The sequence below is a fragment of the Sinocyclocheilus grahami genome, unplaced genomic scaffold (genome assembly GCF_001515645.1).
Source record: "Sinocyclocheilus grahami isolate Dianchi unplaced genomic scaffold, SAMN03320097.WGS_v1.1 scaffold582.1, whole genome shotgun sequence".
Classification (NCBI taxonomy): domain Eukaryota; kingdom Metazoa; phylum Chordata; class Actinopteri; order Cypriniformes; family Cyprinidae; genus Sinocyclocheilus; species Sinocyclocheilus grahami.
In genome coordinates this window covers 139,840-163,870 of record NW_015505761.1, presented here as the reverse complement: position 1 = coordinate 163,870, position 24,031 = coordinate 139,840, and the positions used below count along the sequence as shown (strand labels likewise).

At 38.1% G+C, this 24,031-nt stretch overlaps 1 protein-coding gene across 1 annotated transcript in view; it reads left to right on the top strand.

Annotated features, from left to right (window-relative positions):
* LOC107556883 (receptor-type tyrosine-protein phosphatase U-like) overlaps positions 1-20,879 on the top strand; it is a 153,520-nt gene extending 132,641 nt beyond the window's left edge. The window contains exons 18-26 of the mRNA XM_016240126.1: positions 1,178-1,294; positions 1,500-1,654; positions 3,574-3,709; positions 5,478-5,627; positions 10,808-11,122; positions 14,214-14,339; positions 17,810-17,967; positions 18,567-18,702; positions 19,965-20,879. Coding sequence (XP_016095612.1) covers positions 1,178-1,294; positions 1,500-1,654; positions 3,574-3,709; positions 5,478-5,627; positions 10,808-11,122; positions 14,214-14,339; positions 17,810-17,967; positions 18,567-18,702; positions 19,965-20,027 — 1,356 coding nt within the window. The 3' untranslated portion in view covers positions 20,028-20,879. The remainder of the gene's footprint in view (positions 1-1,177; positions 1,295-1,499; positions 1,655-3,573; positions 3,710-5,477; positions 5,628-10,807; positions 11,123-14,213; positions 14,340-17,809; positions 17,968-18,566; positions 18,703-19,964) is intronic.
* The last annotated feature ends 3,152 nt before the right edge of the window (positions 20,880-24,031 follow it).

Genomic DNA, 24,031 nt, shown 5'->3' with positions numbered 1-24,031 from the left:
TCAGTAGAACACAAACGAAGATTTTTAACTCAAACCGCTGCAGTCAGTCATATAATGGAAGTGAATAGGAATCACGGCTTTGAGAGTAAAAAAAACATACACAAACAAAACCAAATTTAACCCCGCGGCTCGTGTCGTCACTGATGTGTAAAGACACGAAATGATAGGTCTGTGCAAGAAACTGAACAGTATTTATATTGTTTTTTACCTCTGATTCACCACAATGTCCGAAATGTCCTGAGCGAGTTCTCAACAGCCGGCACGTGACGCGTCTTCTTCTTGCTTTACGGCGGATTGCAGACTTATAAGTGCATTACCGCCACCTATCTCTCTATCTACAATCTCAATTAGGAGTGTCAATGGTCCATTTGAGAGATAGGTGGCGGTAATGCACTTATAAGTCTGCGATCCGCCATAAGGAAAAAGAAGAAGAATAAGACGCCTCACAAGCCGGCTGTCGAGGACGCGCTCAGGACAGTTCAGACATTGCAGTGCATCAGAGGTAAAACACGATATAAATACTGTTCAGTTTCTGGCACAAACCGATCGTTTCGTGTCTTTAAACATCAATGTATCGTCACGAGCCGCAGGGTTTAATTTGGTTTTGTTTGTGTATGTTTTTTTTTGTTTACTCTCAAAGCCGTGATTCCCATTCACTTCCATTATATGACTGACAGAATGCAACAGTTTGAGTTAAAAATCTTCATTTGTGTTCTACTGAAGAAACAAAGTCGTCTACATCTTGGATGCCCTGGGGGTAAGCAGATAAACATCAAATTAAAGTTTTTGGGTTAACTATTCCTTTAAGAAACATTTTGTCTTGTGTCTAAAGAAAATATATTGACTAAGTATGGTAAGGTCTTTATAATAAATATTGGATCATGGATTTGCTTTAAAAATAATTGTACATTGTATGGATGTTTTTGTCTTTGCGGAAAAAAAAGAAAAGAGAAAAAAAAATATATATAAAAATATTATTAATATTACATTTTAGGTTTTATGATCAAACCATAAATATAATTAATTTAATTTATTAATTAATTTATTATTATTATTTTTATTGTAATGTAGTATTTGTAACAGATTGTATAACTTTTAAAGCTGTTGATTGCAGTTGTAGCTGTGGTGTTAATTGTATGTGTGTGTGTGTGTGTGTGTGTGTGTGTGTGTGGTTCAGATGAAGTGCTGTAAATACTGGCCTGATGACAGTGAGCTCTATGGAGACATCAAAATCACTCTGCTGAAAACAGAAACGCTGGCAGAATACACCGTACGCACCTTTGCCATGGAGCGGGTGAGACTGTTGAGATGTTTGTCAATATTCTGCAAACATTTTGTGCTATTAAATGTAAATTAGTTAATGGAGCTATTGCCCATGAGTTATTTTGATAAAATTATGAAATCATGGAAAATCTGTAAGAACGTTTTTAGTTAGAACATTCTAATGTGTAAATGTTGTTTCTAATGTTTTCCTAACGAGTAACTTTGTCCTCTATCAGCGGGGTTACCCAGCTAAACATGAAGTCTGCCAGCTCCACTTCACAAACTGGCCAGAGCATGGTGTCCCGTATCATGCCACAGGACTGCTGGCCTTCCTCCGGCGGGTCAAGGCCTCCACGCCGCCCGACGCTGGTCCAGTGGTAGTCCACTGCAGGTAATCAAGCACTGCTTCCTGTTTGTGCACCATTTTTTATGTTAAATGTGGTCAGTGAAAACATCCCACTAGTGATAACCCTTATAACACATGGTGAACTAACAGTTAAAGATCTGCATCACCAAAAATGACATTTTAGAAGCTTTCTCAGATGTGTATTTTTTCCCCTAACATTTACAACTAAGATTACAGCTGGATACAAGTTGTTACTCCAGCTGTTAGTTAAGGAGATGTGAATATGTCTTAAGCAACCCCCTGTGAGTGTTTGTGCCTCCACTTCACCTTTAAAAAAATGTCTTAAGGCAGTATCAATGCTTTCAGATCTCAAACATGAAAGCATGTTTTTGCTTTTGATGAACTGCAGATATTTGATATTTTTCATGCATCTGCTGCCTATTATAAACCGAAAAATGCTCACACCTGCAGTTCACCAGGATGGGTTTCTGCCCCACAATCTCACTTATTCATGCGGAAGACATCCATGTATCAGATAAAACTAAATTGGACAGAAAACCAATTCAATGAATCATCCCTGAACACTGATGAAATGTTCATCAGTCCCTAAAGACTCATTGGTCCACATTTATCCTGAAAATGTAAGATATTTTGCGCAAATCATGTGATGTAATGTGCTCTTCAATTTATCTCTCCATTTTACGTGCTTTAACATTATCGCTTGATCTTTTAATTAAACTGCAGCAGTGCTTTATTCAAGATTGCCTGGGATATTTCTCTCATTTTTTAAAGCATACTTAATTAGTATGCTTCACTGTCATGATGGCCAGTCTAACCCACATGGCACTTTCTTACTGGCATCTGCATAAAGCACCATCATATTTATTACCTTAATAGTGATACCACAGAATTGTAATGCATTGAAATACTTTGTAAATACTATGGTTTATAATAGCTCTTTGGTCTTGGCCATGGTGGAGTTTGGAGTGTGACTGTTTGAGGTTGTGGACAGGTGTCTTTTATACTGATAATGAGTTCAAACAGATGCCATTAATACAGGTAATGAGTGGAGGACAGAGGAGCCTCTTAAATAAGAAGTTACAGGTCTGTGAGAGCCAGAACTCTTGCTTGTTTGTAGGTGACCAAATACTTATTTTACCGAGGACTTTACCAATTAATTCTTTAAAAATCCTACAATGTGATTTTCTGGATTTTTTTTTCTCATTTTGTCTCTCATAGTTGAGGTATACCTATGATGAAAATTACAGGCCTCTCTCATCTTTTTAAGTGGGAGAACTTGCACAATTGGTGGCTGACTAAATACTTTTTTGCCCCACTGTATATATATATTATACATTACACTTTGTTTTGCTAATGTTGGAGGCTCCTGGTTGTAGGATATGATTTATTAATAATAACCCACCAAATTGGCCTTTGAGTTGATATGTTTTACCCACCATGACTGATTTTTACCCCCGTTTGTTTGGTTGGCAGGTCTTAATTTCAATATATCAAAGTAACATGTTATTGCCAACTGATAATATCACGGTACCATGGAATAGCCTGTAGATTCAATACGCAGGCTCATTTAATGAAGCTCAAGCTTCAAGATGACTCAGGTTGGGAGCTGGCTTAATTGATTGTGGCAGTGGCCGGTTGTTGTAGTCACTCCTGGAATGTTCTACTTGAAAGAGCTGTGGTAGTAGTTTCATCCACCCCTGCACGTATATTTAGGAATTGACTGAACTCAATTTGTGAAGTACTTCTACTTAAAACAGCCCATTTACTAGCGTGTACCCAGAGCTGCATTAGAACAGTGCCATCTCCACATAAAAAATGTCTTTGTTTACTCGCTCTCATTTCATTCTAGGCCCATGTGTTGTTATTTGTTATTTATTTTAAGTAGCTCAACAGTACACTGAGATATCGTTTCTTCAGCTGTCTCATTATTTGTCTGTCTGCAGTATGGGTGCTGGCCGCACTGGCTGTTACATAGTATTGGACGTGATGTTGGATATGGCGGAGTGTGAGGGTGTGGTGGACATTTATAACTGTGTGAAGACGCTCTGCTCACGACGTATCAACATGATCCAGACCGAGGTAAGAAACTTAATGATCAGAAACAAAGGATGGGTCACAAGGATCCATTAATCAACTAAACTAGGATGGCTATTTTATCTATTTTTTTTTCCTTCACACAAGCACTTTTGGTGCTTAACCTAGTTCATTTGATCATCAGAGTTTGGTTCATTTGGATGATTTGAACACTGTTTCCCGAATTCCAAAGTATCCATCAAATCCTGATGGATGAAATCAAGTCCCACATTTGTTCTCACTGAAAATCCTGTTTCAGTTGTAAATACAAAAATAAAATGGTTTGCAAATGGTAATTCTTGTTGCTTTGTAATGTTAACATCTCTTGATGAATGCTACATTTTATAATATATTTCAGGCCAACTTTCAGTTTTCTATTTTGCCTTGCTTTCAACTTCTGTATATTCTTTACAGAAACAAGTATGCAGCAGCAGCGTAGCAGATCTATTCCGCCAAGACCAAATACATTAACATTGTCATGTACATTACCATGCCAATCCCTCCGAGAGTTGTCATGACAGAACTATTTTTATTGCTCATATTTCAAGTTATAGATTTTTCTTTATTAACTTAGACTTTATTATGCAATCCATCCTGAACAACGCCGCAAATCATGACTAGTCGAAGAGAGATATTAAATAGACTGGAGAAATATGAGAAACTGGATTGACGATTGTACAAGATCTGACAAAAAAAGGCAAAAATAAAGTAAAATAAAAATGTACCTCTACCTACATGTTTACAAAACTCCAAAAAATTTATCTGTACATACAGTTCACTGCTGTTTCCAGTTTCAGTGAACACTAGTGTTAAAATACTTATACTGCAGTGCGTTACTTGCGAACTAATACATTTTGATATTTGCATCACATAACCATATATTACGTTTTTGATAAAGTACACTTGCTCTGTAGCGCACCTGGTACAGCATTGAGTTATTTTATTGCGAGTGCAAAAACTTGTTGAAGGAAGCTAAAATGTCATGGTTCATTTGGCATATGCATGTTTATATAATGTTTGTTTTTTGTTAATGATGCCATGTAAGTTTAGGGTGGGGTTTAGTGTAAGTGGTATGTTATTTTCAAATGCGACACAGCATTAACCATGTAGCACCACTTGCCGGACATTTAATTTCCGAACTCCTGCGGTGCATACAACAATCAACATATTAAAACGTTGCCAGATTTCACTTTGAAAGTGTTACAAAATGTTCAAGAAGCAACGTATTATAATTTTTAGAAATGTTGCCACAGGCACGTTTTTCCGATGATCCTGCATTACTTAGGTCTATAAGCAACTACCCAAACACCCTAAAAACCACATACACTCTAAATACTTTAACTACCCCAGTGCAACACTCTGGCAACCACCCAGAAAAGCATAGCACCATGGCAGCTTGCTTGCATGGGCAAGCATGACTCACATTTTCTTCAGAAAATGTCTGTAATTATTTCTAGTGATAACTATTGTCATATACCACAGTTTTTTTAATCTAAAGTCATTCTACTGATGGCCATTTGTAAATGAGGGTTTTACATCTTTATGTGGGAATATAGATTTGATTGACTTTGACATTTCCCTCCTACACTGCTAAATTAAGCTAATATTTGGCCCCTCGATTAATCTCTCTGACATTTTGTCACATCGTTTTTAATTAAAGCCATATTAAAGCAAATAATTGGACACTGCATCGTGCATGTTGTGACATGGCCTCATTTCTTCGAAGCAGTTTTCCGTCCTTAGCTGACTCTTTCTATGTCAATCTCTCTTTCAGGAGCAGTATATATTCATCCATGATGCCATACTAGAGGCCTGTCTGTGCGGAGAGACCGCCATCCCCATCAGCGAGTTTGAGCTCACCTATAAGGACATGCTGAGTGTGGATTCTCAGACCAACACCTCTCAACTGCGAGAAGAGTTTCAGGTGAGTGAATGAACTGAGGACAAATGACACATAAATAACTTTCCTCACTTTCTTTGTTGGCCATAGAGTCTGAAATGGTTAGCAGAATTCCAGGATGTCTCTAATCAGATTGGTGTCATGTTTTTTTAGGCTTAGTTACATTTTAGTTAAAGTGCCCCTATTATGGGTTATGAAAGGTTCATATTTTGGTTTTGGGAGTCCCCAACAACAGGTTGACATGGATGCAAGGTCAAAAATACTTTCATTGTCTTATAATATGCATTTATTTTTTTACCTTACTTGCTCAACGACTCCCAAACGATTCACTCAACAATAAATTTTTCCAAACCCCTCCTTTGCGTGACACCAATTTGCGATGATTGGTCAATTTTATTTACATTTCATAAAGCAGCGTTTGTGAGCACAGTGCTGCTTTGTGTACAGCTGTTACCGGGGAAAAGCTATTTTTACCGCTTCAAAAGTGACACCTAGTGGCAAAGAATGAATTTGCATTTTCATTCAGACCAACACGAAAATCGACTGATGGTTTTAAGCAGCAAACACGCATAGCTGTAAATGTGAACCATATATATATATATATATATATATATATATATATATATATATATATATATATATATATATATCCCACGGGGGAAGCACCGCCACACATAGAGTGTATGTTTGTGGGAAACACTGTTGCTGTAGCAGTCTTCAGTGAAATGACGGGGACACAACACAAGTTTATAGGGCTATACTGCTGTGGTATTGTTGTAAAAATGAACTTTAGCCATTGATTATTCACAGCCTCATCCTTTGGCAGTAAAAAAAAAGAAAAGGGTTTACCCTTGTAGTACAGAGCACAGCGTCTTCTCAAGTTTTCCCATGTCTGCACGCACAACATGTGGGCAGGCAATATTCTAATGTTTCATGTTCACAACAACATTAAACGGCTTGGGATTCGTTTTAAAAATGACTTGTTTATTAAATGATTCCGAGTCGACTCTTTGTTTTGAGAGACAATAACTTTAAACACAGTGCACTTTCAGATTTAAAACTTTCCAGGATGTTTTCATTCACTTGCAGCTGTGTTACACACTGCATGAAGGGTAATTTTCAAAAATCCATAATAGGGACACTTTAATAAATAAAATATACTGAATAAAACAGCTCTAATAAAATATACTCTACCGTACTATACTAAAAGTTTTGAATATATATTTTATTCTAATGTTTCATGTTCACAACAACATTAAACGGCTTGGGATTCGTTTTAAAAATGACTTGTTTATTAAATGATTCCGAGTCGACTCTTTGTTTTGAGAGACAATAACTTTAAACACAGTGCACTTTCAGATTTAAAACTTTCCAGGATGTTTTCATTCACTTGCAGCTGTGTTACACACTGCATGAAGGGTAATTTTCAAAAATCCATAATAGGGACACTTTAATAAATAAAATATACTGAATAAAACAGCTCTAATAAAATATACTCTACCGTATACTAAAAGTTTTGAATATATATTTAAAAAAAATGCTTTATCTTTTGCTCACCAGGGCTGTATATTAGATCAAGAATACAGTAAAAACAGTAATATTGTGAAATCTAAAATAACAGTTTTCTATTTGAATATATTTTAAAATGTAAAGCTTAATCATTACTCCAATCGTCAGTGTCATATGATCCTTCAGAAATCATTCTAATATACTGATTTGCTGCTCAAGAAATATTTCTGATTATTATCAATATTGAAAACAGTTGTGCTTCTTCATATTTTTGTGGAAACTGTAATACACAACCATTCAAAATTTGGGGTAAGAAATTAGTACTTTTATTCAGCAAGGATGCATTAAATTGGTAAAAATAAATGAAAATAAATGATGTTCTTTTGAACTTTTCATCAAAGAATCCTGAAAAACATATCATGGTTTCCACAAAAATATTAAACCGCAAAAACGGATATAAAGCTAATATTTGAGCAGCAAATCAGCATATTAGAATGATTTCTGAAGGATCACGTGACACTGAAGACTGGAGTAATGATGCTGAAAATTCAGCTTTAACATCACAGTTCAGAGTCTAATAATAAAATACATTTTAAAGTATATTTAAAAAGAAATCAGTTCTTATAAACTGCATTATTATTTTATATTTCAACCTGAGAAGTCAACTAGGTGCGTTTATGAGTTCCAAGGTCATTTTATTCATAAGATTCTCACAAAACTGACCCCAGGACTCTCAAACTGTGAATAGAGTCACTGATTTATGACTTATTTTTTTTATTTCCAGTAAATATAAGGATGTATCCTTTTTGTGACCCATGAGCTGAGACAACCATTATCATGCCTATTGCTTAATACTTTCTTAGCAAGTTAATATCCAGCAATATTACTGCTGATTGCAGTCTAATTACAGCCCAATTTAATGTTGTGGACTCTGCTAATGCACTGCGGATGTCACATGTTCAAGTACATTGACTGCATCCCATTGCTTAGACCCAGGAAGAGACTGTGTGCTGAGATTGGTCCAAGTGGGAGGTACTGCTGAGACACACTGACAAATTAAAACACTTTCCTAAGTGATCCCAGCAAGCAACATGCCCAAGAAATAGTTTAGGAAAACTTCTGACCATATTAGGAGACCAAACATAATATATGCATAATCGTTTAAGTGAAAAATGAGCTGAGATTGTGTGATGTATATGGTGTGTAATTGGAGTTGTCTTTGGAAAAATTAGGAGCACTGATTGAAGCCAGAGATTAAAACCTCATGCATTTGAATTATTTTTTAAATTCTTTCTTTTTACTGTAAGCCGAAAGAGAACACTGTAAAAAGTGGTTATCTGCAGTTATTAACCCATTAAAATCAGCTTTATTGGTATAAATGAATGTATTTAGGTTCATTCAGTGTTAAATAATATTTTGACTTGAATAAAACAAGTTAACTTAGAAAACAAGCAAAACAATGCCACAGACTTACACTGAAGAAGGGGTTTGAGTTGTGTAGAGAACTTATTTTTAACTAAAACTACTAAAAAAGGTTTTAATGTAATAAAGATTCAATATCAGATAAAGAAAACATAAGCAAAAATCACAAATGCTTCATTGGCAACTAAATGACATAACATGTTTAATAAAAATAAAAAAACTAATGTAGAGACCAGACTATCATAAGAGGCTTGGGTTTGTATGAACTGTATTAATTGTATTATATTTCCATTGGGGCTTTATGCAAATCATGTCATTTTGTTTCATCCAGGTTAAGTGCTGCATACTAACTCGCAGCTCAAACTGTGATGAAGTCAACCAGCTGTAGTGACTATTTTCATTCGTTAAGAGAGGGTTTAATGAGGTGTTCCCTCACCTTACAGTTCCACTCATGTGTGTTTTTAGCATTAAGCTATTAATGGCTTCATGCCTGCCGCTCTGAGACTGTGTACCTGTCCCTGTCATCCAGCCAGTGTAATCTTTATAATCATAATTGTAATGTCCCATTTGTGCTGTCAGAACCAATTGGGATTGAAGCACTTTACCCATCAATGTAATAATCTGCATAATTCTCAGTCTGATTCATTCACCTCAAGGCTCATAGCAGAAGTATTCATATGTGACCAGTGTGCATTTATTCTCAACCATTAAGCTTTGTAGACATTATTTCCCTGAGACCAAATCATTTCAGCTTCCAAAGCTTTTCTGTGCATCTGTCTACACTTGAGGTTGTTAGTTCACATGCATCTTACAGAATCTGAAACGTTAATAGTTAAAAAAAGTTTATTTTTAGAGTATTTAGTACTGCCTTAAATAAGCTATGTCACTCAACAGATGTTTGCATTCAGTGCACAAGACAAAATAATAATAGTGTAATACGATAATCAAAATAATACATTTGGATCACGTGACACTGAGTCGTGGCCTAATGGTTAGAGAGTCGGACTCATAACCCAAAGGTTGTGGGTTCGAGTCTCGTACCAGCAGGGATTGTAGGTGGGGGGAGTGAATGTACAGCGCTCTCTTCCACCTTCAATACCACGACTGAGGGGCCCTTGAGCAAGGCACCGAACCCCCAACTGCTCCCCGGGCGCCACAGCATAAATGGCTGCCCACTGCTCCGGGTGTGTGTTCACGGTGTGTGTGTGTTCACTGCTGTGTGTGTGCACTTTGGATGGGTAAATGCAGAGCACTAATTCCGAGTATGGGTCACCATACTTGGCCACATGTCACTTCACTTTCTTTTTTTTTTTTTTAACTATAGTTGCTTATTAACATGCATATTACTAGCATATTCAAGTTCAAAAGGTTACATGCTCGTTCTCGTAATACAATATGTTCAATGCAGTGTTGTTATTGTTAAACAAAACTATAATAATAATTATAATAATTCACTAAATAGAATAATTAGATGAAAATGTAAGCAAAAAAATAATGGTAAAATTACTAGTAACTAGTTACTAGTAAATGTACTTAAATTACTAAAACTAAAATAAAATAAATTAAATTCAAATAGAAAAAAATTATAATAATGACAAAAGAACATTGAAAAATGACTAAAACATAAGCGGAAAAAAAAGGAAAAGTGAAAATATATAAAAAAATTCAAAATAATAAATACCATAATGGTAAGTAAATAATACTAAAATACTACTACTACTACTACTAATACTACTACTACTACTAATAATAATAATAATCAACAACTGTTTCTATGTTTTGTGATAGTTGATAATGTGTGCAGCAGCCGTGATGTCAAACCCCCCCCCAAAAAAAGTTATACTACATGGGTTCAAATTATGGGTTGAATTTATGTGTAGCACAAAGTCTACTGGTGGTAAGTGGTATATGTAAATTGACAATATTGGACATTTTACTTTTAGTTTACCACAGGCCTTATTTTACTCGTGAATTGAATCTGTCTTCTGGGTTTTCCCATGAGTGTCTTGAGCAGTTACACTGCCAACTGATATGTGAAAAAACGTATCCAAGGCAGTAATCTGTCATCGTGTGCTCTATGTTTTAGGGAGAATTTCATTATCTTTCACGGGATTTTACACTTATTCCATTTTTGCTCTGTTGGTCATTTTTGCATAGTTTTACTTCATCATCCTCTCATTGTCTCACTTAGTTTTATCATTGCACAATCATTGAGTGCATTCAGTCACCCTTTGATCCCTTGTCTTTTCTCTGTCTGCCTTCTGTCTCTTTAGACTCTGAACTCTGTGACTCCTCACCTGGATGTGGAGGAGTGCAGCGTGTCTCTGCTGCCCCGTAACCGTGAGAAGAACCGGAGCATGGATGTGCTGCCGCCCGACCGCGCGCTGGCTTTCCTCGTCTCCACCGAGGGCGACGGCAACAACTACATAAACGCCGCACTGATGGACAGCTTCCTGCAGCCGGCTGCGTTCGTGGTGACCCCTCACCCCCTCCCCACCACCACCGCAGACTTCTGGAGACTGGTGTTTGACTATGGCTGTACCTCTATCGTCATGCTCAACCAGCTCAACCAGTCCAACTCAGCCTGGGTAAGAGAGCCAGGTTAACAACCCACAATGTCTACAATACTCACTATGAGATTCACACAATGGCACTCATTCATAAAGGTCTAGATTGTACCCTTTACTGAACTTTGATTTCCATGAATACCTGCATTTTTGTTCAAACTAAAATTGGGAGCCAACTGTGGAGGTTTGTCTCATACAGTATATATATAATAAAGCTGGCTGCTTTTTTAGACTGTGCCTCATTTACATGAAATCTGCAGTCAAATGATCCAAACAAACATATAATCCTCCGACACGATCCAGATCACCACATTCCATGTATTACCATGAATACCTGCATTTTTGTTTGAACCAAACACTTAATCAACAACTGTTTCTATGTTTTGTGATAGTTGACATTCCCCTAGGCTGGACTATTGCAATGCTCTCTTGGCAGGACTTCCAGCCACTTCTATCAAACCCCTACAATTAATCCAAAATGCCGCTGCAAGATTAATCTTTAATGAGCCGAAAAGAACTCATGTCACACCTCTGTTCATCAATTTGCACTGGCTACCAGTAGCTGCTCGCATTAAATTCAAGGCCTTAATGTTTGCCTACAAAACCACCACTGGCTCTGCACCCCTTTACCTAAATTCATTACTTCAGAGTTATGTGCCTCTAGAAGCTTGCGTTCTGCTAGTGAATGGCGTATTATTGTGCCATCTCAAAGAGGCACAAAATCACTTTCACAGACTTTTACATTAACTGTTCCCTCCTGGTGGAATGACCTGCCCAACTCAATCCGAGCAGCTCAGTCCTTAGCCATCTTCAAGAAATGACTAAAAACACATCTGTTCCACCTTTATTTGACCCTCTAACTCTAGCACTTTCTATTCTATATTAATTCTACTTTATCTATATAATAAAGCTGGCTGCTTTTTTAGACTGTGCCTCATTTACATGAAATCTGCAGTCAAATGAGCCGAACAAACATATAACATATGTTTTTGCAGCCAGCATAATATAGTAAATAAAACATGCAGTTATAACAAATGTCAAGTTAAATTGACATTAAAAAATGGCATTATCTAGGTTACATTGCGAAATTTGTTTCCACATATGAAAGTTGTCCAGATTACAATTAAAAAATGTTAGATTCAGTGTGATTTGTAATGTTTTTAATTTTGTTCCACATGTGAGAAAAGAAAAGTCAGTATGGGCCAGAGACGAAAATAACCTTGCATATTTTAAGACCACCAACACCCGTTTGTTTTGAAGTCTTTAAGGGTTTTCAAGCTATATTTTGGTAGGTCAGACAACACCCCCCCTCGGAGCCCATAATTCTCACTCTGGGTGAGCAGCGAACACACAACGTGCCTTTCATTTGAGACTCCCCACATTGATAATGTGTTTGTCTTGTCTACATTGGCAATGGAAAGGACAAACTCACCGAGATACCAACCTACCCGTGATTTTCGCTCCCCCCTGCAGGCAAGCACTGTGACCCGTTCTCCATGATAAAGCATCTCTGGTGCACATTATTCCACTGAATGCAAAATTAGAGTGTATCATCTTTAAGCCTCACCTTATAATACATGCGTTTGTGTGTGTGTGTGTGTGTGCTTTGAGTGAGGTGATCTGCACAAGATTATTTTATAGTTATTTCAGTTTCCTGTCTTCCATCTGATGTGTGCGAATGTTTTTCCAGACATTATCACACTCCGTTAGTCATCTAACTTTCTAGAAATATCTCTCTGTGCTCCTTCTGCTAGTCACCCATTTCTGATCTGTCTGAGTGTGTTCGGATGAATATTTATCATCTTCGGCACAGTGTCACTCTGTTAATGCACATCACTGTGACAAGGATTTATCAATTTCTATCTCATCTATATCAACATCTCTGTATCTCTCAATGGAAATGCATGGCTGAAGCTGTTTGCAACTGGCGTGAGCGAAAATTAATTGACACATTGAGCAAATGGTAATCTGGTGGAAGATTGGACTAGACAATGCAGGCGATATGGAGAAATGAGCAAGGATTATTTATCTTGGTGGGCCGCAATTGGATTTTCAGTGCTGGTTAGCCTATCTCTGGCATTTCCTTGACTCCATTATCCTTTCACTGTCTATCTTCACCCTTCGCCTAATCGCAAGATGCCCATTTTCTCTGTCTGCTATCTATTAATTTAGTTTTTATGTTTTTTCCCCCCCAGACATTGACTTTAATATGTATCTTCTATGATGATGTGGGTCATAATGTTAGGTGAAAAAAAAAAAAACGTAAGGGTGGTATTTCCAAGATAATAATGAGGGAGAATGAATGAATGAATGAATGAATGAATGACACAGACGTAAATAAAAGCTGTTTTGTTTTAAAATGTTATTAAGCTTATAGGTACAAATGTATATTTTTCAATAGAGTTCCATTAGTTAACATTAACTTCAGTAGTTGACATAAACAATGAAAGATACTATCTTTGTTCTAAATACTGTAAAAATGCATTGCTGATTGTAAATTATCATTAGTTAATGCATTAACTACATTAGATTAATGCAGATTAAATGCATTAAACTGGGACCTTATTGTAAAGTGTTACAGGCATGCAGGGTGCCATTGTGTCTGTCATTTGACCCAAATAAATAAGTACATACATATATAAATACATACATAAAAAGCCATAAAAGAAGTTATATCATAGAGAGTACAAAAATGGGATTTTTGATCTTTTTTTTTTCTGACACGATGAGATTAAATCACGTTGTCAAATATGATATATTTAAAATTAAAAATGCAATACTAAAAATTAAATGTTAATATAAAAAAGCAAATAGGTATGTTTTAAATATCGTTATATTATTTACCAGTAATTTAAAAATGGACAAAAGTGCTTTTATTTGTGTATTTGTTTGTAAGCCAAATGAAAACTAACATGAATTCAATAATAAAATAAAATAAAAATTGGCACTTCAAACTAGATTTTTGAAAATCATTATGGACATAATTGTTGGTCACAGTTATGTCAATAGTTGTTTACTGCCCCGGTGTTAAACAACACATTTGATCTATCATGTGTACAGGAGTGAATTAAAATAGCAATTTACATATGTAATTTATTCTTTTCTCTCTCAGCCCTGTCTGCAGTACTGGCCTGAAACAGGCATGCAGCAGTTTGGACCCATGACGGTGGAGCTGCTCTCCAGATCCACCGATGACAATGTCGTCACTCGCCTATTCAGGGTGACCAACATCACACGGGTGAGTCTATAGCGCCAAAGAAGTCATCTTCAGATATATGTTATCCCCTGTATGTGCCTTCCAATCACGAGCCGTTCTCTCCCAGTGTTAACACTGACATTTATTACAGTACCTCATTAATATCAGACCTCATTAGACGAATGACCCGTCTTCTAACGTCCATCTTTTTTTAAAAGATTGGAGATTGTCTGAGTTCAGGGCCACTCCGGAAAGGTTAATTAACTGAGGCTAATGGCTAAATGATCTTTTCAGAGACTTTTAGAAAATTAATTCAATACCGATTAAATTAAAGCAAAGGCATAAAAGTGTGGTCAGTCATTAAAAGTCTCCATTTCACAAACTAGAGCTGGTGGCACTGCGCTGCTGGAATTAGAGCTGTTTATTTCTCACTTCATGTGCGTGTGTGAGAGAGATAAAGTTGTTCGTATTGTGTCAGTCTCTCTCAGTGTGGTCTGTGCTTCTGATATTGACTTGTCTGAATAAAAAGCCACTTTCTCACACCTCTAGCTGACCTTAGTCCTCTCTGATGGCTTCATTGTCAACATCCTGTCTCTTTGAAATCTTGTCCCAAGTGTTGCACCTCTCATTGCTAGCCCCCTTTAGCACTCCTGTCAGCCAGGCTGTCAACCTTTAGCCACGTTCCCATCCATGCCTGTGTCAGTTTGGCTAGCCCCTGTCAGTCCCCACGTCCCCTCTGTCTCTTTGAGACTCTGCAAGCCAGGCAAACAGTCCATGTCATTGTCAGAAAATGTCCCTTACTGCCTCTTCACAGGACCCCAGAGAGAACCACCCGTGTTGGAACGATGAGTCTCGCGTCCCCAAAAAGGTACAAGGCGTAGAGTATTATTGATAGATCATGTTCCTAAATGGCGCCATCCTTGGATAAAGAAAAATAGACAGCCCCAAGACAGAACAATGCTTTTATGATTTGTTACAGAGTAATTTAGATGCTAATTAATGCTCAGAGGATCCAACTGAATACTGTGTGCTGTTTTGAAATGAGTGTTTGACGTACAGTAGATATTCCATGATGCAAAACAGTTTCTGAAAAAAATGAATGAAAGGAGATGCTTAAGCTTCAGTTTCAACCTAGGCACATTTTTTAAAACAATGTGCACATGGTGACATTTCTATGAAATTATATTGCAATGCTTCTTGCGCATTTTGTGATGCTATCAAAGTAAAATGGGGCTAAAAGTGTGTTCTCTTTTACATAAAGCTGATGAAAGTAATAAAAAAAAATTCAAAATGAAGTGTGCATTGAGTGGCGCTAAAAGCACCACATACTACCTACACTAAACCTGACCTAAGTCCTCAAGCTCTTTTATCGTGATTTGTACCCAATTGCAGTGCTCTACCGGGTGGGCTACCAAGCAAGTTTACTATGTTAGTAAAGCCATACATATGGAGTTGGTTGTGTGCAAACATCAAAACACAGGGACCCACTTTATATTAAGTGTCTTTAACTGCTAAGTACTTACATTTAAATTAATAATTTGATACTATGCACTTAATGTGTATATTGTACTTAAAGGGGTTATATGATGTTGCTAAAAAGAACATTATTTTGTGTATTTGGTCTAATGAAATATGTTTATGTGGTTTAAGGTGCAAAAAACACATTATTTTCCACATACTGTACATTATTGTTTCTCCTCTATGCCCCACCTTTCTGAAACACATCGATTTTTACAAAGCTCATCGGTCTGAAAAGCAAGGTGTGCTGTGATTGGCCAGCTATCCAGTGCGTTGTGACTGGCCGAATACCTCAAGCGTGTGACGGAAATGTTACCCCCCCTACCATACTGTGATGCCCTGTCCGGCCGGAGCGACGAGACAAAAACATTAAAACCCATTATAAACGAGGCATTTGTTGCATCCAGTGGGGACATAATTACTGATTATAATGACTTATACTGTCTTTTTACGCGTTGCATTGCATCGCGCCGCGTAAACATAAAACCATGTCTGCATTTGTGATCGGAGAAATGACAAACTACAAGCGCTACTCTACACTGCTCAAAACTCGCGTTTGAATCGTCAGTGGCAAATCCTTTAAATATGAAGACGTACTTACAGTCTTTGAGTTAGAACAGCCGGCATTGTTGTCTACTCTCCCAGGATCAGGAAACAGTCCTCCATAAAATGCGCTGCACACATCTGAATACTTGGGTTGAACTGTTCTTGAACAGTGTTCAAGAAAAACTTAATTACTGATTTCTAGTCGTGTCCTCTTTTGGAAGGCCAAACAAAGTAGTTTCACTTTCACAACGAAACACACAGCGCCTTCACGACATGGCGGCGGCAACAACAATACTACAGAGAGAATAAAAGTTACGCCTTCCTTCTTTGCGTGAACATTTGGGCGGCATTATGCAAATCTTCCCACATCGTGACGTAGATATGTGGGGGCGTGTTAGAACGAGCCGTTTTAAGTAGGCATGGTTGACTCTGAACTTTTATAAGTTAAGACTTTAGTCTTTGCAACTTTACAGATCTTCTTTATGCACCAAGGGCTTGTAACACTCCAAAAAGAAAGGAAAAATTTAAATCGCATCATATGACCCCTTTAAGTTTAAAAACACCTTCCTGTAATTACATCTGTTATTAATTTTTGTATTTACATCTATAATTACACTTTAACCCACCCTTAAACCTACCCATACCACCAAACCTGTCCCTTATCCGTATCCCACCTCAAAAGCAGCAAATGTATTTTGCAATTCAATATGAACACAATAATTAATAAACACATTGCCCAAACAACATTTTTAAAACCTTAAGTACATAAAAACCTTAACACATGTATTTACCTTGTAATAACCCAGTACTTTCTTAGGTAAGTGCACTGTAAGTTCACATAAGTGCACATACTGTAAAATAAATTTGCAACCGTGGGACCCATATTAGTTTACAAATCATGCACTATGGTAAAAGTGTTTTGAGGTCATATTGTGCAAGGAACTGTGCGAAAATAAGTTTGAATTAATTACTAATCCACCCCATAATTATAATTAGTGTACAAAGGGAAGGCTGGTGCTTTACTGCCTCTAGTGTTTATTTAATCTTGAAATAGGGATACATTATATGTATAGGTAAATTTTTTTGTAGTTTTGAAAAACTAGGTAAATGTTTTTTTTTTCAGTGAGATAGTGTTGTTCGGATAACGTTGTTTATTCATTTCAGGAGGTCAATTAAAATGAACGTGAAGGGTTATGAATGGTTAAAATGAACTTATTTGCTTAACATATTTTGTCATTTCAAATAGTTAATAGTTAAAACAACGTTTATGTGCAATAATTTATTAAATATACTTAATTTCTTTTTTTTTTTGTAAAAGTAATATGTTACCAAAGCGCCCCCTGTCTGTAGAAAACACCAGAAAATTGCTTTGACCTGCTGTTGTACTCCTCTTTTATTCTTATTAATGTTTTTCCTCTGCTCTTGTTCTCTCTGTCTTTATTGTTTAGTTGCAGGAAGGTCATCTGGTAGTGCGACATTTCCAGTTCCTGCGCTGGTCGGCTTATCGTGAAATCCCAGACTCTAAGAAGGCCTTTCTCAACCTTCTGGCACAAGTGCAGAAGTGGCAGAGGGAGTGCGGCGACGGTCGCACTGTAGTGCACTGCCTGTAAGTTTCACACGGCTCCGCTCCCAATTGGCTAATTGGAGAGCAATTACACTTCATTGTGTTGATTATACAACCCAGGTCTCTTTTGCTCCTGGCCACACAACAGTGAAAATCTGCTTAAAGTGCTTAATCTCTGGCCGCGTTTTCATGTCTTCATTTTCCTCAGTATTAGACTTCTTAGTGCTCTGGCCTCAGGATTCATCCCTGCCACCTGCACTTGCCTGTAGTTTAATACGTCTATCCACTATTAATGAGAGCGCAGCACAGACGTGCGCTTCAAAGCATCTGCGCTGGGGTGCCCTTCCTCTATCAGTAGCCCAAGGGAAATGATCTTAGCTCAGTAGGATGTGACATTTTTATTGCATGACTTTTTCCCCAGAGCGCACTGGTACTTTCCATTCCTTCATGCTCAGAAGTATTGCAGATTTCTGTGGTGGCACAAATATGTCTCTTTCACAGCTATCCCCTCCAGACATCTCTAATACAATAATCCACACAAGCTCTGAAAGTGGGCTGCTCAGATCCCACTCTCCTTCATGTGTTACAAGCCGCTGCTTTTCTTGAAGATGCTAATGAAACGACATATTGGTGTCTTTTAGGAATGGCGGCGGACGCAGTGGCACTTTCTGCGCTTGCACCATGATAATGGAGATGGTGCACCATCACAACATGGTGGATGTGTTCTACGCAGTCAAGACTCTCCGCAACTCCAAGCCCAACATGGTGGAGTCAATGGTTAGTGTGCTTACTTTTGTTAATAAGTAATTAGTTGTGTTAGATTAGGCACTATTGCTAACCTTAGGCACTACTAGCCTACACTATTGCTATTGAAGGCTGTAGCCATGTCTTAAAGGGTTAGTTCAACCCAAAAAGAAAATTCTGTCATTAATTGCTCACCCTCATGTCGTTCCAAACTCGTAAGACCTTCGTTCATCTTCGGAACACAAAGTGAGATATTTTTGATGGAATCTGAGTGCTCTCTGACCCTGCATAGTCAGCAACGCAACTGTAATGTTCCCAGGTCCAGAAACGTAGTAAGGACATCGGTAAAACAGTCCATGTGACATCAGTGGTGCAACGTCAATTTTGCGAAGCAACGAGTATACTTTTTGTGCACAAAGAAAACAAAAATAACGACTTTATTCAACAATTCTTCTCCCCAGAGTTACGTCTTCCGCCATTTTAGAGAGTATCACAACGCATACGCACGCTTTCCCCTAAGCGTAAACAATGCTGATTATGCAGATTACGTTCATGCGCGCGCTTTCCCCCCCGAACGTAAACAACGCTGATTACGTCGATTGCGTACTTAGGGAACTCTGCGAAATGGCGGAAGACGTAACTCGGGAGAGAAGAGTTTTTGAATAAATTATGTTGTTTTTGTTTTCTTTCCGCATAAAAAGTATTCTCGTAGCTTCGCAAAATTGAAGTTGCACCACTGATGTCACATGGACTGTTTTACCGATGTTCTTACTACGTTTCTGGACCTGGGAACATTACAGTTGCGTTGCTGTCTATGCAGGCTCTGAGAGCTCTCCGATTTCATCAAAAATATCTTAATTTGTGTTCCGAAGATGAACGAAGGTCTTACGGGTTTGGAATGACATGAGGGTGAGTAATTAATGATTTTTGGGTGAACTAACCCTTTAAACTATGGGGGGGGCATTAAGTTGAGTGTTAAGCATTCATAGACTTTCAAATCTTAAATATGAATGAACATTATAGTCTTTGTATTTTACAAAGTCATGTAAATATATATTTCAGTCGTTCTGTTTCAAATTTTCACATTTGATTAATTGTGTTGTTTGCCATTTATTTTGTATGTATTTGCTAAATTTACTAGAAATTTAGTAAATACGATTTTTTTTTCTGTGTACATTTCTACATTTATATTCCTGTATATATATTCTTCAAATATAAAAATCTAGTAGAGTTATAAAGTTGATACAGTGTGAATGTTGCCAGAGAAACTGACGTGGCCTCGCTGTTGTTGGCAGGAGCAGTACAGGTTCTGCTACGAGCTGGCTCTGGAGTATCTGGACTGCCTGGAGGTCAGATAACACGAGAGCTCCAGACCCGATCGACACCGGCTTCAACCTCTTCACCTCGCCTCCTCTGTCTCCTTTCGCTTGGGCCAATCCAGCCCACCTGAATGAGCCTTCTGTCCTCCAGTGAGAATGCACATCTACATCAAGAGTGGGAATGCAAGACTCGGCACATTTCTTTAACCTTCAACCTCTATTGTCCTCTGTGCACTTTCTGCTTTGACGTTTTCTCCTCCACGACCTTCTGTGCCAGATATTCCTGCCAAACCCATGAGGGAGTCGATGAGATTTCAGCAGCTTTGAGATTACGACATGCGTCTCTGATCACGTGACTGGCTCTCTGCCTTACGCACCAAGCAGGAGGAAAACACGCTGAATTTTAACGAAACCATGCGACGACATGGGTGATATTGTGTTTGTACATTACGTGTATTGTTAAACTCTGTACATGGGGCGATCTACTGTACTGATGCACCTGATTTTACCGGAAAGCATACCTTGAATTTATGGATGTGATGGCGGATGGAGGTTTTCTTTTCATTGAATTATTAAAGGTGATGTGTATAATTGACGTTAATCTCCTATCCCTGCTTCTCATTACAAGTGTAACACTGTGGCACTATCAAAACATTGCTCTGTTTGAGCAGCAGCAACTCGACCAATGGAGCGAGTTTGGGGCGAGACTGTCTTTTTGGCTGACCAGTGAGAAATGGGGGCGTGTTCAGGACTTGCAATCTTGCAAATGTTTGGTGATGCTAGTGGTGCAAAAATTACACACTTCACCTTTAAATCTTAAAGTGACACTCTAAAGTGTCAGTGTTTTGATAGGTGAGAGATGCAAAGATGGTTTCTGGGTTTATTTCTTGTTTTTGTGTGTATATATATCTATTTTGCGAAAAAAAAAAATGTTTCTAGATGTTGTCTTTAATGTGCCAACTCGTGTGTGTGTGTGTGTGTGTGTGTGTGTGAAGAGGATCACTCATGGATCTGCATGCCTGTTTCATGTTTCATTGCAATCCATTGTGAGCCGTCTGCTTTTGGGTGCCGCTGCCCGCTGTCATTGAGCGCAGTAAAACAAAAAAAGAGACACAAATATATAAAAGAAACAGAAATGCTACTATTGAAATACATTGAGGCAGTCGCCAAAAAGTTGCTTTTTATCTTTGTATTTATTGGTTATACACTGTGGCACTATCAAAACATTGCTCTGTTTGAGCAGCAGCAACTCGACCAATGGAGCGAGTTTGGGGCGAGACTGTCTTTTTGGCTGACCAGTGAGAAATGGGGGCGTGTTCAGGACTTGCAATCTTGCAAATGTTTGGTGATGCTAGTGGTGCAAAAATTACACACTTCACCTTTAAATCTTAAAGTGACACTCTAAAGTGTCAGTGTTTTGATAGGTGAGAGATGCAAAGATGGTTTCTGGGTTTATTTCTTGTTTTTGTGTGTATATATAATATCTATTTTGCGAAAAAAAAAAATGTTTCTAGATGTTGTCTTTAATGTGCCAACTCGTGTGTGTGTGTGTGTGTGTGTGTGTGAAGAGGATCACTCATGGATCTGCATGCCTGTTTCACGTTTCATTGCAATCCATTGTGAGCCGTCTGCTTTTGGGTGCCGCTGCCCGCTGTCATTGAGCGCAGTAAAACAAAAAAAGAGACACAAATATATAAAAGAAACAGAAATGCTACTATTGAAATACATTGAGGCAGTCGCCAAAAAGTTGCTTTTTATCTTTGTATTTATTGGTTGTTTTATTTTCTAAAAAAATAAAATAAAATGTAACATGAATGAATAAAACATTCCAATGTTGCTTTAATCTCATTTTCATTATTGTTGTTTGTTTAGTATCACATTTGTTTTCCAAATATAAATACACAGGAAATTTAAAAAAAAAGTGTTTCTCCTAGACAGCAATGTGATTAAAGGTGGGGTAAGCGATTTTTCAAAAACGCTTTAGAAAACTGATTCGGGCCGACTAGCAAAACAAACTTGTAGCCAATCAGCAGTAAGGGGCGTGTCTACTCAGGATGTGGAGGAGAGAGCGTTCAGTGCACAGGACGGACATTAGCCAAGCTGAGCGACAGAAAGATGGAGATGGAGATAAAAAACAAAAGAGGAAAATGTCTGCAGGAACAAAAGAAGGCTTAAGGCAATAAGGCAAGAAGTAGGACCCGTGTAAATATCGGATCAGCTTTCCAGCGCTGGAGAGAACTCAAGGAGCGGAAGGCATGTGATCGGATGTCGAGGTTACTCGATAGGTGAGTAACACCGTGTCCACGCTGCTAAAGTCTGTCTAGTACACTGGACGTGACAAAGCGACCGTTGAAAATCATTTGAAATTTGTCAATATGTCATGAATAGAATGCAGCAGTAGTTTTCTGTCGGGAATTTGTCGTGTCGTGCCGCGCCGCATCCAGTGTAGACCATAGATATGTATATACAGTATATCTATGGTGTAGACAGCATCACTGATTATAATGAGTTCCACTCGCGTCTTGTGTAGACACGGTGTAACATTGGTTTTGCTTTGTTTCACAGAACTAATCGTTGCCTGGGTTGCGTACATATGTGTGGGGCGGAGCTATCAAAATAGGGGCGAGACCCTTTTGGGGTAGGGGCGTGTTTGTTTTGGTGATTTCAAATGTCAACATTGGCTGCCAGAAATTGCTTACGCCACCTTTAAATGGTGAGATTTTCATTTAAGAGCTAGCGGCGCCATCTTCCAGCTCTGTGCTGGATATCCTTAGCATTTCTGCCACGGCACTGTGTTTATTTACATGTGAGCAATTCATGATCCGGTGTTTTCAGTGTCTCGGAGCAGCTCTGTCCGTGTTACATTAACACATTTGGCAGACACTTTTATACAAAGCGACTTGCATTGCATTCAAGGTACACATTTTTCAGTTCTTGCTTTCCTTGGGAATCAAACCATTGATCTTTGTTTGCAAGCATCATGCTCTACTGTGTGAGCCACATGGAGGCCATCAAATGCTACTCCTCGCTCTTATAGGGCATTTTAAAATTCTTCATCCGCAAACCATCTTCGAAAATCTATAATGAGTATTGTATATGAATCTCTTGTTGATAAAATATCAATTTTAAGGTCTCCTGCCAGTTTCTATCAGCATCTCGTCATAGGATGGCCGTCAGCGGTGAGGAATAGGGGATCATCAGGGGTGGCATGGCAGCGGGATTTCAGGTAACAAAACATGGATGAGAAAGGGCAGAAAACAGAATTAATACTCTATATAATGATTGAAGTTCCTTTATAACATTGGTCAGTCTTAGAATGCTTGAGGTTGGTGCAGGCCATCAGCGTGAAAAAATATAGTCCATAGTGATATCAGATATATTGAGATCGCTGGCTGGATTAAACGAAAGTGTATTACAAGTAAATTCCCCGCATCTCAGAAATCCATAGAAGGTCTTAAACCCCAAGTCTTAGACGACGTAATAGTTTATGTAAAAGAGGCAGTGTGAGAGGAAGGCGTTTTTCTTTAGAATCTGGTGAGGTTTTGAGAATACCTTGAAGAAGGAGACGAATGGAGGGATGGTTTAAAAGACTGGGCGTATTTGGGTCTCTACAGCGTAGGTGAAATTGAATACCTGCTAGTGAAGCTTTAATTGATAAAGGATGGAGCTTGCAAGATTCAAAACAGTGTACTATGTATGCGCAGACAACATCTATATTTATTGGACAAAGAGAAATGGTATAAGCAGCACAGAAAAGAGTGAAGTAAGTCCAAGCTGAATCGTAGGCTTTTAGGGTAGATTTAGCCATTCCCAACCTCATATATTTAGAAGCCGAATCCATATAGGAGAAAAGTTTATTTAATCTAGAACCGCGAGATGAAAAGAAGGGCAGGCCAGGCTGGATGGATGCGCATCGGGGCAAAGTGCGCGGAATTCCTGAAATTTAAAATGGGAAAGAGTGTCAGCTTTATCATTAAGAAGGCCTGGAATATATGCAGCTTTAATCATGAAATTATTCATAACGCTAGACCAGGTTATGCGTC